The 13,997-nt window shown below is 40.8% G+C and overlaps 1 protein-coding gene across 4 annotated transcripts in view; it reads right to left on the bottom strand.

The window, feature by feature from the left end:
* Positions 1-7,971: 7,971 nt before the first annotated feature.
* The window catches only part of PCTP (phosphatidylcholine transfer protein), an 83,999-nt gene continuing 77,973 nt past the window's right edge, over positions 7,972-13,997 (bottom strand). For 3 of the 4 annotated variants that reach the window (XM_032805609.1, XM_032805606.2, XM_032805608.2), the window contains exons 3-6: positions 11,794-11,873; positions 10,848-11,019; positions 10,112-10,179; positions 7,972-9,585 (exon numbers count right to left, since the gene is read on the bottom strand). In XM_032805609.1, coding sequence (XP_032661500.1) covers positions 9,520-9,585; positions 10,112-10,179; positions 10,848-11,019; positions 11,794-11,873 — 386 coding nt within the window. In that variant the 3' untranslated portion in view covers positions 7,972-9,519. The remainder of the gene's footprint in view (positions 9,586-10,111; positions 10,180-10,847; positions 11,020-11,793; positions 11,874-13,997) is intronic. The other variant, XM_032805607.1, reaches the window with a different exon arrangement.

Genomic DNA, 13,997 nt, shown 5'->3' with positions numbered 1-13,997 from the left:
ATCTAGGGCCCACAGTGACAAAAAGTCATTTAAAGGGAGAGGGATGTACTGATCCAAGAACCGTTAAGTGCAGCCCAGAATATGAGAGATGCTGGAGTGCTGGTTGGGTCAGGAACATAACCAGGACATACAAGAAATACATTGGTTCAGCACATATTGTAGGTAGCCTCTTCTGGTGGGGCTTTCATGGAAAGCCCAACATATAATTAACGCTTCCATACCTTATAGAGTCTCCAGGGCTAGGGGGTTGAAGTTAGAGGCAGAATTCCTTGACTCAGTTCTAATTTGAAAAGAGATAGAGACAAATACTTAGTGGATTGTGGACTTTTTGTCCTTTCAAAGAAGGAAGACTGGAGGGTCTGAACTAACTGTTCTAGAGTTACAGAAGCTCTTAGGGACCAGCTCCATTTGTTTAGGAATCTGTGGGGTTGAATCACCACAATTCTCTTGATAACCTTCAATGACTACTTGCTGGATCAAGTTCCTGTAGCTTCCTAATATTCTCTGGCACCCCTTCTAACCTGTCAAAGGCAGATTCTAACTACTGAGTTCTATCTGAAACTTCATCTTGGTAGACAGTGACAGGGAAAATTTTGATAAATCTTGGCAGTTTTTGGTTGCTGCTGCCTGTCTGTTAGAGGAAAGAGAAACTATTGCCATCAGTCTGTCTTGATGACTAAGATTCAGAAATAGCAGTTATAGGTAACAGATTCTGTGTATTTAAAATCATGGCCAAAAATGAATTTAAAGTATTGTTGACAGTTAATAGCATGTCGGTTCCTCTTCCTTACTATTCTCTTGCATCTTTTTCTCACCTTTTTTCCATCTATCTCTTTTCTACCTTGATTGCATGTTTTATTGTAAACATAATTCCTATTAAATAAGACAAGTTCTTAGGTAAAATCCTAAAGATGAATGTAAGCTAAAGAGAGATGAAGATGTACATAGATCAGGACATCATGGATAAAGACTTACACATCATGAAACTTTTAATAAAGAAACAAATTAGAAATGCCTTTCTGGATACAATCCCATCACTAATTCACATTATCTTACATTTTCTGCCTTTTTAATTTATAGCTTTCCTCTCTTCACCAATATGAATAAAAGCCTCTAACTTTCAAACATAGGCTTTGTCTATACTAGAAAAGTTGCACTGGTTTAACTAAATTGATTTCAAATTTATCTAGTTGCACTGGTTCATGTCCCTAATGTAGAAGCACTTAAACCATTTTAAACCTTTGTTGAAATCAGTTTAGTTTGCTTATTTATTTATTTAGTAAATAAATTATTTACTTAATTTATTTAAACTAATTTAAGTACATACACCTTACAGATGTGCACCAGTTTAACAAGAACAATTTTAAATTGATCTAGTCACCCAAGGGTAGCTTTTTAATATAAGAAACCTTAGAAATCTTGCTCTGGGAAAACAGGGAAACCTTCCCTTCCTGTACTTCATAATCTGAGCAGTGTTAAACAACAAGATATAGTATTAAAATGTCAGTTGCTGCCTGGAGACCTGTCTACATTAACACTCCTCAAATCTGTGCTTAGATCTATATAGTGGGTCTCAGCTCTCTTAGTCTAGTCTCCCTGCATGCAGTTCACATCTGTGAAAAAACAGAATCTTGGAGTCAAAGTTGAATATGTGGATCTGTGGAAAATTTTTTGGCCCTATTACAGATTCACCAGTACCATGACTGCAGTATAGTGAAGCTCTGCAGAAGTCAGTTCATCCTTCAAGATACAGCTAGGATTCTGAGAAGTAAGGACAGTGAAAACTTTTAAAATAGTAACAGAAGATAAGCAATAGATGTTTTGCTAACTGTTTGCATTGAAATCCAAGGAAAATATGTTCGCAATGGGCTTGCATTAGAAGAGAACATTTGCAATCTATATGTATATAAAGTTTGTCCTATGGGAAAACCTTTGCAGGGATTAGGTTATTCCTAGTTAACTATTTAATTCCCTGAAAAATTATTGATCTTTTGCAAACTATTAGCAACAAAAATGAGTTGCCTATGCACATAGACTCATAGACTTATAGGTCAGAAGGGACCAATATGATCATCTAGTCTGACCTCCTGCAGAAAGCAGGCCACAGAACCCTACCCATCCACTTCTATAACAACCCCTAACCTATGTCCNCACACACACACACACACACACACACACACACACACACACACACACACACACACACACACACACACACACTGCAGGGTCAATGATGGACTACTCTGTTTAAGCTGAGCATAATCTTCTCTTCAGCCAGCACAAGCTTGTTTCCCACTGTATACAAGAAACGTTAACAGTCCTGTCTGCTACTGTACTGCAGATATCGGCTTCCTGAGTTTCTTCCTACCACAGCGCCACTAACAGATGCCAGTTCATCAAAACTTCAGACACTGTCTTTTCTGTTATGAGGTGGGGAAAGCAAATTGGAGGAAGAGAAGCACCAGATAAATATGAAGGCGAGGCTTTACCAGCAGGCAAATCAACATAGCTCTATATTAAAATGATTATTGAACACACAGTTTTGTGGAGACTGGCTAATACTGGAAGTGAAACTTGGTGGCCTCACTTTGCAATCATGTGCACAGGTTTTCCGGTTTTGATCCGCCCAGAGCAAGTCAGGTCAGGTTCTCACCACTGCCCCAGTTTCATGTGGAGTCTCGACCAATAAATTCAAAGTCAAACTCCATTTGGTATATGACACCACTGTCTTTTGTTCTTTATACAGCAATATGAAGGCAAACACAAACCTGCACAGCTTAGTTACAAACATGCTGCTGATCCGACTGGTTTGGGGTAGCTCCTAAATCACAGAACGGTGAGCACCACGAAAGGACTCCCAAGCTATTTAAAGGGATACTACTGGAACAAATGAGTCAGAGGAATTTCAGTTTTCATTGCAGACATTTCACACCACTTTTGCTAATGCCTGTAGGGAGATTTAGGAAGAGGCCTGAGCTGGGAGATAGCTAAAATGGATGTTACAGACAAGGATTTCTAGGCTGCTCTAAATTCCACTGTATGAAGTAATGAGAAATACAAATGAAATGATAAGAGAGAGGAAAAAAACAAAAACAGTCTTCCCTCCCAACTCCTTAGTTTAGTACAGTACTTTGTCTTCTGCCAACTCAAGTGTAAGCTTATCTATCAAATATTTGGGGCTGGATATCCAAATTAGGGAAATGGATCAAGACTCCTGCTGCGGGATAGGAACATTGGAAATAAAGAAAGATTTTTTAGGGGAGAGTCACTTCCATTTAAAGAGTGGCAACCAGTATTCAAAAGTGAATTCTGTGAATATTCATCACAGGGGAATTGGCCATGAGCAACAGTGTTATCCTAACTGCTTTGAATATAGTTATTAACACGCACCTTATGAGATTGCCTCCCAATTGCCCTATGCTGCAGCTGTGCAACTCATTACAACAAACAGGAATCACACTCCTAATGACTATGCATCTTTCACATTGAAAGCTCCAGTGAGTCAGTTTTCCCACCCTGTCCTTACTACCATTGCTTGCACTGGAGAAAGTTGCAACATGTCTAGTGGCTATGGACCTCGAGTAGCAGCCAGAAGACTTGGGTTCTATTCCTTGCTCTGGGACCCTGGGGAAATCATTTCACCTCTCTTTATGCCTGCATTTCCCCTCTATTTAAAGCATTTGTCATCTAAGAAGGAAACATCTACCATACTAGGCACTGTTCAAACCAACTCCTTAAGTGCTATGTAATATAAAGTGTAATTCAATTTCATGACCTTAAGGTCAATAGAATATCTGCTGGGAAGACTACACTGGTATGTTGGTATGATCCTGACTCGTGCTCAGTGAAATGGCCATTTCCACTAAAGGGGCCTGGAACACCCTCTCCTCCCACTCCTTATGTGGGCAGTTTGATCTAGCACCAAAAGGAGGCTCTCTCGTCATTCTCCCGTTGCTTCCTCTTCATTTGCATCGTCACCTCAGGGAGGCAAAAAGGAATGCGGACCTAAGGATACGTCTACACTGCAGTCAGCGGTGTGATTAATTCTAGGGTGGGTATTCCTGCCTGAGCGGCAACCTCCTGCTCAAAATCAGAGTGAACATACAACAGCATGGGCTGTACAAGCCCACTGGGAACTCTGGTACTTACGCACATTGGTAACCTGTGCCACTCCATCTTCACTGCTACTTATTAGCGTGCGAACTAGATTAAAGCAAGCTCTGGCAGGCCTACTGGAGCAGCAGTCACACCTTCAATTGCCGTGCAGACATACCCCATGTTACACCTACAACATTTACAGATGTACTCGTGTATGCAATACTTCTTGCCACAGCTAGAGGGCTAGCTGCCTCTCTGCCCGTTTATGCCAATCCTGCAGCCTATACCTCTCCTGGGGCAGAATTCCACAATTCTCCCACTCCTCAACCGGACCCTGGGCTGCTGCACCCTATGGATCAATTATGTTCACCCAGCAGGTCCAACTGAGTTCAGACATCTGCAGTTCTTTCCTTCGGGAATCTGCGGCAGTGCCCACCCATCCATCTTAAAACCGAAGTATTGGTTCTTTTAGCAGTAGGAACAAAGCATGGAGAAGATGTTTTTAAAAAACAAAGACAAACACAGACTTAACTTACTAAAAAGCTGATCATCCCTTGATGGTAACCTAGGCAGGCTTAACTTCTTCAGATGCCTCAGCAGATGCCTCTCTCTCAGCCTGGTTCCCCAACCTTTTTTCTCCCTCCCAAGAGACAGCTCTCTTTTAAACTGCTATAGTATTTGTTATTCTCTGTTCCTGGGCGGAACCAGCCCTGGATACTCAGCAAGAGGCCAAGCCAGAGGCCTCAAAGCCAATGGCTCTGCCATTGTCCATTAAGATCCCTCATGTATTTGCTGAGAGGCAGTTATCTTGAGCCATCCACCTCCTGTGTGTTTTTCCTTCCAGATCCTGTATTAAGCTAATTCAATAGATTCATGCAGTACATTTCCCCAATAACCAGCTCAACACAGTATTCAGACACTGCAGAGCAACTCCACAGCTATCATAGCTGCATTCATAGGAGCAATTGGCCACAACAGGCAGCCAGTTCTCTATTTTTTTTTTTTTAAGCCAGTAGATGTGTACTCCCCTTGCTAATCAGAACAGAAAGACCCGACTGAACACTCCAAATCAGCCTTCTCTTTGGTGTTCCTGGCTTTCCCCAGGTTGCTTTCGAACAATTTATTAAGACCACACCACCGCTGTGCATTTAAAACCTTAGTACATGGGCTCATTATGGGAATTATGTGACTGAAATTGCAGAGGAGGTTGGAGAACACACACTAGAACCCCAGCTTCTCTGTCAAACACCCACTGTTTGCTACAATAGGTACAGAAATGTCAAATGACCCTTCTCTTTTATGAAGTATTTATTTCATTACTTTAGAACCAGAGGAAAATGTAGAAAAGCTACAAGCCTGTGGAAATAATATAAAGGATGGAGTGTGGAAATTAAAACAATCTATAAAACAGATGAACACAATCAGCAGCATAGTACATTGTTTTAGCAGGAAACAACCTTGCAGACACTAAGGGCTGTTCTGTCTATTTGCATGCAAAGTTATCACTGGAGACAAAGGTATACTGAAGTGTATCGCCGCCTTTCACAGACCTTGTTATATAATGTGGGAACAAGGAGACACTTGATAAAAATTAAAGGGAATAAAAGGTTTAGCGCTTTATGACTGAACAGTCAAGCTGTGAAATTTAGCAACACTGGAGGTAGAGACATACTGTGGATTTAAAAGGGACTCAGAAATCGTATGACCTTTAAAAACCATTGGGAACAGGTCAAGCCTGGATAATAAGGGTAATCAAGTCTTATGCTTCAATGAAAGATGGTTGTCTGCAAAGGGAAGGACTTTATTGTGCAGAATTGCTTAGTGCTAGATGCATTATGGGTTGTTTTTTTAATCTTCCTCTGAAGACAAAGCTATTGGCCCCATCCAGAAGCAAGATATGAGGCTAACTGATCCAGAGATCCGATTTCAAAGGCTAACTTGAATATTCCAAAGTTATGCACACAACAGCATAGACCCTTTAAATGTCTTAACCACTTTCGTACTTTACATGCACATCACAAATAAGGCACACATTAATAAAACACACCGCTTACCATACATAGGGAAGGAAAAAGTACAGTACTTAGCAACAGTTTTGAAGGCAGCAGCATTTTAAATTAACACCCTTCCCACCCACCCCCTCCAAAAAACCATTGTGTAAAAACCTAAAGCAAAACTCACACAATGCTGTTTTCTCCTTACAGCAGTGCTATGAGGAAATTGTTTATTTCAAAGCCTCCTGCCGTATGCATGAAGCACACAGAGATACAGTCTGAAGAACTAGAGGGAATTTCTTTATACATTATTTAGGCTCCTAATCATCATCTTATACAGTTACCAAAGTGCCACCAGAGATAAATATATAGGATCTCACCAGTTTCTTCCTCGACTCTTTGCAAGACGACCGGGGAAAAGTTTCAGTTCATTATAAAATAAATTCTATGAATCTGTGATTAAGGCCAGAAGAGACCATTACCTCATCATTTAGGCAGACTTGCATAAAAGAACCCAGGCCATAGAATTTCACCAAGGAATTCCTGCCTCAAGCCCTTATCTTGTGATTTTTTTATTTTACTAGTCATAGCACTGCATGCAAACATTTTTTGCAAAATTAATTCCTGGAGTATAAGTCATTGTATGCAGCAAATTGTATTTGTAAATGAAAATAAGGCTGATGCTCTGACAGTTGTGACTGGCTCAGATAGTTTGAACAACATAATGCAAAGCAAATGATGTTTTAATGAGACCAAAATGCTGCATTTTACCTATGTTATAGTTACCAAAAAGGTGGAAAAAATTTACTAGTGGCCATCAGAACTCCCATACACTCCATTGAGGGCATAGAGGTGGTTTATAGCCGCTTGTGTCCATGTCCCTATCCGGTGCCTCTGAGAGGCCCAGCGCAGAATTTCAGTCAGGCAACGTTGTGTTTATTATGGTGGGACCTAAGCACCAACCAAGAATGCGACCCCATTGTGCTAGGCACTGTACAGACACAGACGTCCCTGTTGTGAAACACTTACACTCTAAATAGACAAGACATACGCAGGATGGGAAAGAAATGGGCAGAACAAACAAGCCGAATGAACAACAGGAGGGCAGAAAACGTCACGTTAGTTTGATTTTTGGGTGGGTTCACTTGGGCAGGGATAAGCAGAATGGAAAAAAAGGAAGGAGGCTGAGGGGGCCACAGCAGGAGAAATATGGGGTGAGAGGGGCCTGTGTGAAGTGAAGCTGAAGTGAAGAGATTGTGAGGGAGGTGGAGGGAGAGAAGTAGAGCAAAGCAGCCAACCAGCACAGGGCACAGAAAGCCCAATCAAAACTAGATCAATGTTCCTATCAGTGGGTCAAGTTAGTCACTAGTGTATCTGCACTGACCTAAGTCTAGAGAGAAGTGAACTTCACTATATGATGCCACGCGTGTGTTTGAATAACCTTCAAGCCTGTTAACCTACATTTTGTTTTGCATCAAAGGCACTAGTTAGACTGATGGAGTAACTGTTTATAAAACCAGGGACAAATTCTCAGCTGCGATAAATTTGCTGCTTTACGGCACCTGAGAATCTGTTCCAATATATTTTATATTATGGCATTTTCAGCTTCGCCTAGTCGAGAAGCTATCTGAAGTCATAGCTGACAAGAATTACTGTTTACAACTAAAAAAAAAAAAAAAAACCACACACGAGCTGATCAATTTACTCAAGCCTTTCCAAAAAATAGTCTCACACCATCTCACAGTGTTCTTGGTGAAATGCAAATGATGTTCTGCCATGTCCATTAGACAGCATTAATATGGCTACATGTGCAAACAATTAAGGAGCAAAAAACTTTATAGCAAAGATTTTTTTAAAAAGCCACTCGTACAAATCTGTAAATCGCAAGGTTTCATTTTTAATTCATCAATCAACTACCATTCAGAGCACATAAGGTATAAAGGCAAATAACTTACATCATTACTTTAATATACAGAAATGTTGATGGGTCTTGTTAGTTACTGAAAAGTTCTGCCATTCCACCGAAGGCTGTGCATCTGGCTAGATTAACAGCATGGGCTATGTCCCCGAGATCATCACCTTTGTGAAAGCGTTTTCCCGCAATATTCTCCCCACACAGACACACCCACATGGAGGTGCGGCACGTGATTTTTTTTTCTCTTCTACTGGGATTTCTTAAGTTATAGCATCAGCTGAAAAGTTTGGTTCTTGGCCTTCTCTCTCCTTGTATCAGACTTGGAAAGAGCCATTGATCTCCATGTCAGGATCAAGAACAAGGAAGCAGAACCTTAACATTAGTCCCTAGCATGACATATAGGAGGTCCCCTGATAACACCTGATATTGGGACAGTCCTAAAAGGATGTTAACTTATAGTTGATATCTGAGCTGTGTTTCCTCACAGAAGTCTTCCAGGTAAGGGCTCGATAGGCTTTTAGTACACTCATTGGTTTTCATTAGAGCAGAACCAGGAACTGACTCATTCGGTCTTATTTCATCACAACTTTACTTATTAGATGTACATCTCTTCCATCCTCCCCTCAGCTAAGTGGAAGTGGCAAAAGCATGGTAGCTACACGATAGATGCAAAGATGCCAGTATTAGGACTTAGCCAAATGCCTGTTTAAATGCAAATGAAAGACTTGATCATAGCAAAACTCTTAACTATACCCTGTAATGGCATGAGTCCCAGTGCAGGCTGTGAGTTATTTATCAACTCATATAGCAAATATCCCCCACATGTATGGCCAGCAAGTGGGATGTGCATTTCTGATCAATGAATCTCAGCTCCGAATAAATACAGGATAAAATTTAGGAAAAGGAGGGATAAAGAAACATACTTAGGATCATGGAACGTATCCAGTAGATTAGACTTGAGAGCACTTTCAAGAAGCAGCCAGTTTTGCCAGAAGGACTTCATCTGCAAGGCAACACCTGCCAGAACTGGTTACCTAATGTGTACAGAGACCTGATTCACCACAAGAATCAGAATTTACTTTAAAAAGCTGCCATTTTGGAGTATTCGCCTCCAACAAGGAGTAACAGGCTCTACTCTCTGTTGAAGATTTAACATAAGCCAGAGTTCCCTTAATGGGCCTATGGTAGAAAGCATACAGAATATGAGCGGGGTGTGGGTAGGGAAGAATGTGATAAAAAGAAAGGAAACCATTTGAAAAGAGGTAATAATTGTATCGGCAGTTGAAGCAAGGGTGGCCAGCTATCTAGCTGACGAGCACAATAGGTGGCAAATGAAAAAATAAAGGCTTGACAACTTTGAAGGCATATACCAATGGAACCTAACTATAATGGAGTAGTAGATCTCAGGAGGTAATTTCATCCAACAATGTTTTCACAATAGTAGTCCTTGGAAGCATCCAATTTTGGGAATCAAATCAATAAACAATTCAGAGGGAGACTCGAAGCAGCAACTCAGGTTTTCTTGCAATAATTAAGGCAAGCCTTCTGCAGGTCTTTGAGGAAAGCAGGTACTCCGCTCTGTTTTGAAAAAAAAAGTGTAGAGTGATTATTCTCTGATGATGGTCAAAGACACTGCAGACAAAAGCTGTATGTAGACATTTTACACTACAACTATTTCAAGGGATAACAGAAGACAGTGTTTCCAACAAAAAGATTAAATTTACTACAAAGCAGCAAATTCTGTATTTGTTCTTAGAACATCACACCGTATTTCAGGAGTTTGCAACATTATTGAATCTGTCTGTTCATACTTTGAAACATGAGTGTGTCTGTCCACAGAAACAACTCTGGTGAGTTTAGTATCAAGAGTGAGCTTTCCTGAGGTGTTGGGGAAGGAACAGTTAGAGAGATAGAAAAAGAGCAGACGGCTATCAGAATGGAGGTCTGAAAGACAAGACAGAGTGGCCAAGAGGGAAGATGACTTCAGATGAAGATTGGCTGATCTTGTCTGATTTATGGAGGCCAGATTTGGATCCAGTGGGTGGATTCTCAGGAACAAGTTAGACAGCACAAAGGAAGATATTGCCCCCAGCTTCCTGCTTACCTTGGCTGCCCAGTTAATGAGCCATGACGGAATCATGCCACCAGGATTATCAAAGTAATACATGTAAACTTAAAGGGAGACAGAAATGGAAGGGAATAGAGAGTTTATTATAAACACAATAATTAGCAGTTTACTTGCTTGGCTGCAGCTATATTGATTACAACTACAGTTTTTGCCTGACTATGGAATGCAGGATTTAGCCCTATGTTACATACACATATAGTTACCGAATAAAATGTTTTTTCTTAACAATCAAAACATCCTTCAGTCTATTTATAACAACTTCAAAATCAAGTCCACAGAGATTCAAAGGTGACTTTTCAATGAATGAAGTGTTCACTGGGTTGCTCACTTTCCATTTGCTAGCAATGATCAAAATATAATAACCAATATCCAAAGTTCAAATGAATGACATCTGTTCTTCATTTAGTAAAGGAAAATGAGGGATTGGACCATTCTTAATTGTGCAAGTCCAATTAGAGTGACAGTGGTGTTACCCAACACATGAAGTCCCATGTAAAATTCCCAGACATGCTTCTTTCAGAATGGATTTTTGCCAGTTATAGAACTCTTGATATACATCTTTACCATATCCTTTGCATGTATCTTCAAGTCCTTAGCCTCACTTGCTTTGATGGTATCTGAGATTTTACATTTCATTTTCTTAATAAATGCAGAATAAAAAATTTGAAAGCTTGCTCTACTTTACTTAGCTGTAGTAAGTGATATTTCTTACCTTTGGATCCAGTCTTGCCATCACTCTCAAGCACCAGACTTTGCACGTAACTATTTACTCTGATAATCCCAGGTTTTTCTGGACACTGAGGAAGAGAGACACTTTTAGCCAGCATAACCCAGATCTTCTGCCCATCAACCTCCATATCACGACGTTCACGAAGATATACATACTGTATTGCAAGTTAAGAAAGATACCTAAAGATGAAGAAAGATGCAAAAAAAAAAAAAAAAAAAAAAAAAAAAGAGAGCGTAACTGGGTCCAAAAAAGTAGATAAGTCCATGGAGGATAGGTCCATAAATGGCTATTAGCCAAGATGGTCATATATGCAACTCCATTCTCTGGGTGTCCCTAAACCCCTGACTGTTAGAAGCTGGGATTGGAGGACATGGGGCTGATCACTCAATTGCCCTGTTCCGTTCACTCCCTCTGAAACATCTGGCACTAGCCACTGTTGAAAGACAGGATACTGGGCTAATGGACCATTGGCCTGACCCAGTGTGGCCATTAAGTTCTTATACAACTACGATCAGTTTCATTATATTACTATTATTAACTTGTATTACCGGAGTATCCAGCAGCCCCATCGTGACAGACACTGAACACAACAAAAAGGCAGTCCCTGACCTGTTTCAATCCACGTTTCACTTCGGTCTATTAAATGAATCTTAGTGTTTGCATTATTGTAGGGTCTGATCCTGCAGACTCTCGCACTCAAACACGCATCTCATTGAAGTGGCCATGATACCCAGGTGAGTGATTCACGCTGCACAAGCATGAATAAGGACTGCAAGATCAAGCTTTTACACCCTTCATTCTCTTCTCAGGTTTGACTCTTCTACACTTCAACTCCCACAGTAACAGACAAGCAAAACTCTTACAGCTGCCTGCATCTGGACTCTTGAATATGTCGCTTTGCCACCCGGACAAAGATTTGAAAGGATACATCTCTGTTTGACAAAGGAAAAGGGTACTTCACTTCCCAGTAGATTATTCTCTTCTCATCATAAATCTTCTCACTCAGCTCTGCAATTGGCAAAGGGGAAAAAAAGCGTTGGCCATCACTGAGTTAATTCCAGCTGCAACATTTATATATCTACAATACCAAAACACAGCTTAGACTAGCAGTGGCAAGAATTTAAAAACCTGGTTGCATCTCAGCACAGTTATACTGAGATATGCTAGGTCCAGTTTAGCCAGGTCAAGAGAAAAGTTTGTTTCCACTGTAGACAGTTCCATTCAGGAATGAGTCAAATTCCTTCCCAGAGAGGGAATTCATTCAAAGCCTGTCCCACCTTTTGGGTAAACCTGTGCATAAGCATCTGTTCCTTTAAATGCACCTTCTGCAGCTAGAAGTTCAGAACAGCTCTGTTGTTGCACATGCACTTGAAACAAAACAGGTAATGACTTTATGTCCTTGAGAGCCAGTCTAAACTAACATGGAATTAGAATGCCTGGCAAGTGTAAGACTCCCAATTAAAGCGAGCGATGAGCAAAATTGAGGGGGGCGAAGGGAGAAGAGGAGTTACTCTTTTAAAAATACCATTTTTGTCATTCGTTGGCAAGTGATAAGTTAACTCTGTTCCAGAGAGAGTTACCAGCAAGCACTAACGTTTACTCTGCATACTGGAAGTTGAAATAGGAGGCAATCCGAGTGGGAGAGCCTGGGAACAGAATCAGAGTTCAAGGGACAAGATGACTCACTAAGGAGATCAGATGGGAAGACAGTAGCGGGAAGGAGAAAGTGAGGGAACTTAAGCCAAACTCTAATCATTGGAGGTTAGAAGGAAACTTTCCGTGGAGTAAATTATCTTCCACAACTGTCCACTATAGGGTTTTCTTCTGATGGGGCCAATACTGGCCACTGTCAAAAGCAGAAGACTGGACTACAAGGATCCTGGGTCTAAGCCATGATGGCATTTCCTATCTGACCAGGAAGGCAACTATGTCCACTGATGCCCCTGAAAAAAACAAGATGAAGGACACACAAAGAGCAGTCAGTATAAATTGCGTGTGGCCAGATTATGGCCACGGACGTTAACCGTACCAGTGAGTTAGTATCAACAGGGTTATGACGCTAGTGTGTTCTCGTATCAAAAGAAGCAACCACTGTAATATTTCATGCTGGAACCATTCCGCTGTCTCCTAGGAACTCCCACTCCCAACCCAAGGTAGCGTTTGAATGATAAATACAGTTATTGCAAGACTGAAGTGTCATGCTCATGCACAGCTTCTTGGGCCTGTTTACAAAATGGTTTTTCCTCCTGTGCTACTTTCAAAGCCATGTATTTACCCTTCCAAATGAACAAAGAATGGTGCCACAGGGGACGGGGAGGGTGGCTTTCATATGAAAAAGAAAATTAAAGAGGAAGGGGGTAAAGGTGCATCTAAAAAGAGTAGAGTTACCACTATACTCAGTGCATATGTATGTACCAGGTATCCCACACAAAAAATCCCATTTCCATTCCCCAGCCCACTTGCAATTTCACTAACATTTAAGATGTGCACACAATATGCTGCAATCCCTGCAATGCAATGACAAACCACACAGTATCGCATTTTCCACCAGAGGTCACTGGAGTATTAATTTGTTGCCTTTTAACTAACACTTTAGTTGAATTCTTCTTAGCTAAAATGCTAACAAGTGAGTCTCCCTCTTTTTCAAAAGAGGCGTCAGTTTGAGATCTGCATTCAAATACCTGGAGAGATTATTTTAAAACTTGCTGTGTTTCTTTCCTAAGAGTTAAACTTCGCACAATGGTACTTACGAAAGCCGTATGCACTCGTGCTCCCTTTCAGTCTATCTATTCCAGAGGACAGGCTGCTCAAAACTGGCCGAGCAGAGAAGGTATTGGACAGAACGACCAAACAGAACTTCAATAATCCATTCTGAAGAGCCCAAGAGATACATTATTATGCTGAAAATTGCACACTTGCTAAAATGCAGCATTCCATTTTATTATTTTTGCCAAACAAAAAACCCACCAAGGCTATATTACAAGATGTACTTCGCTTAGTCCGCAGTATTGTTCAGTTTTGTTTATAATACAGAACGTAAACGTCGGGTAGTTCAGCTTGCTAACGAGGGGACATGTTGGTAACAGACCTCATTTCACTGCAAAATTTTAATAAAGTGCTGTAGTAAAGAAT

The sequence above is a fragment of the Chelonoidis abingdonii genome, chromosome 13 (assembly GCF_003597395.2).
Source record: "Chelonoidis abingdonii isolate Lonesome George chromosome 13, CheloAbing_2.0, whole genome shotgun sequence".
NCBI lineage: Eukaryota > Metazoa > Chordata > Testudines > Testudinidae > Chelonoidis > Chelonoidis abingdonii.
The sequence above is the reverse complement of the archived record's forward strand: the minus strand, read 5'-3'. Positions and strand labels throughout refer to the sequence as shown.